The sequence below is a fragment of the Morone saxatilis genome, unplaced genomic scaffold, assembly GCF_004916995.1.
Source record: "Morone saxatilis isolate NCDOM2014 unplaced genomic scaffold, NCSU_SB_2.0 Contig9, whole genome shotgun sequence".
Classification (NCBI taxonomy): domain Eukaryota; kingdom Metazoa; phylum Chordata; class Actinopteri; family Moronidae; genus Morone; species Morone saxatilis.
In genome coordinates, this window is record NW_023340268.1 from 8,056,519 (window position 1) to 8,058,602 (window position 2,084).

General features: G+C 45.5%; 1 protein-coding gene across 1 annotated transcript in view; it reads left to right on the plus strand.

The window, feature by feature from the left end:
- The first annotated feature begins 122 nt into the window (after positions 1-122).
- Positions 123-2,084, plus strand: part of scamp3 (secretory carrier membrane protein 3) — an 8,793-nt gene continuing 6,831 nt past the window's right edge. The window contains exons 1-2 of the mRNA XM_035681767.1: positions 123-595; positions 912-992. Coding sequence (XP_035537660.1) covers positions 542-595; positions 912-992 — 135 coding nt within the window. The 5' untranslated portion in view covers positions 123-541. The remainder of the gene's footprint in view (positions 596-911; positions 993-2,084) is intronic.

The window sequence follows — 2,084 nt, forward strand, 5'->3', positions numbered from 1 at the left end:
ACTTAATATATTAATTAATCAATTCATTAATTTAACCATTTTAAAAACATTATTATTTTTACGGACGCACGTTCAGCCCCGCCCCCTTCGCGCTCCCACGTGCTCCTCTGCCGCAGCAGCGGTCACATGACCGAGTCTTCGGCTGGATAACTTCCTGTTCCGCGGTTGTTTTCCCTGCGGTATAGAAACATAACGGGTCCGCTGTGCTCTCTCTAACCCACCGGACTACAACCATCCACCTGCCGCTGCGTCCTGTTCACCTGCTTTACAAACCGCGGGGAGATGAGCACCGGAGGAGGGGCGGGTACATAGTGGACCGGAGAAAGCGACTGCACCGCCGGCGGCTCTGTCGATACAGAAAACAGAAACTAACGCAGCTGCGTACCTGCCAGAAAAAAAGGGCCGACTTCCCCGGATAACGTAAAGATCAACATCAAGTGGTGGCTACTTGACGTTAGCTCTCTCTTCCCCCCCTCCCACCCCTCCTCATCTTCCCCTTCCAAAAAACAACAACAACAACAACAACAACAGAGCCATCGATATGTCCAAATACACCAGCTTTCCAGAGCCGATGGAAGACCAAAACCCTTTCCAGGTTGGTGAAATGAGGCCTCTCCTATGTGTGTGTGTGTGCAGAGTGAAGATGAAGCTGTGTGATCTTCAGTCTGTGGATGGAAATCTGTGTAACAGCAGGCGTGTTGTCGCTCATGTGACGATGTGTGCCTTTCTTCTGGGCCTTCCTCCCTTCCCTAATCTTTAGCCAACTTGTAGCTCTTATTAACAGTGATTGCATTGATTTAAAAAAAAAAAAAATAGCCCCTCAGATGTGTTAACCATGGATTGGATGCAGTTTCCAGCAAGTCAAACGTTATGTGTGATTTTAAATGAGCCTTTTGATGTGTCTGCTATAGGACCCTGCAGTGACTCAACACAGCAGCAACACAGGATATGCCACACTGGACCTGTACAACCCATTTGATAATACGACTGGGGTGAGCAATATTCCCTTCCGTATCTGTGAGATAATCCTGGGAGGATTGTTGATAATGTGCGCTACTGTGCAGATAAAAAAAAACACACAACAGTATCCTTTTATTCCTTTGTTTTGCCATGGACAGAGACGTTGTGCTGCTTTACCCCCATTAACCATCCATCCCTTCACTTGTCCGTGTGTTTTTTATACCGTTTTGTCTCTCTAATTGAAGTAACACCGAGCTCCTGCGTTGCTGTGAGGTCATTTGTATTAATTCATTCTGAATTATGCAACATGTGAGCATGAGGCTGCAGAAACGTAGCCCCGATAATGAGACTGTATTGCCACTTAGTTGAATGTTTAATCCAATAGTCGCTGTGTTTACAGTCTCGATCAGCACTGCTTCCAGAGATGGCTGCAAGCTACGGGAGGTCATCTGTTGTATACTAGTAAATAAACGAATAAAGGCATGTTTGTTGGCCCCGTTCAATTGTTTTTCAAATACAGACACTGGCAGCATTTAACTTGCTGCAGAGCTTTAGTAGCCTCATAATCCGAATGAGTTGCCATTTCGCTTCCCTTTGCTCATTTATCCTGTTTGAATCGATGAACAAATCACCGACGATGGTGGCAATTCATTTGTCTGGAAACCGGGGGCTAGAAAAACCTCTCCACAAGATCTACAAGGTTAGAAACGTAATAAAACTGCACCCACCTTAACGACATTAGTCCATCGGCTGATTTTGGGGCAGATGTGTGCTTTATGTAGACTTGACTATGAGGACCGGATTTTACACAAATGTGCTTCATTAAACGATAAAAGATCGACTGCCACGAAAAGCAGAAAGCAGCCGTGTTAATGCACACATCGCTACGTGATGTACACCTCAGTTACATGTTATAGAGTTTCTTTTGTTGCTAGGAAACAGCTTTGGGTCTAAGCTATGGACCGTGTTATTGGAGTTGTGTTGCTAGGAAACAGCGTGGCTCCACGTGCACTTCCTGTCAGTTGCTGATATTGGCAAATACTGCAGCAACAGGGAACTGAACTGGGACTCGTTTGGGATGTTTGAAACTGAAACTAGTCTTTCAAGCCTCATGCTCACTCTAC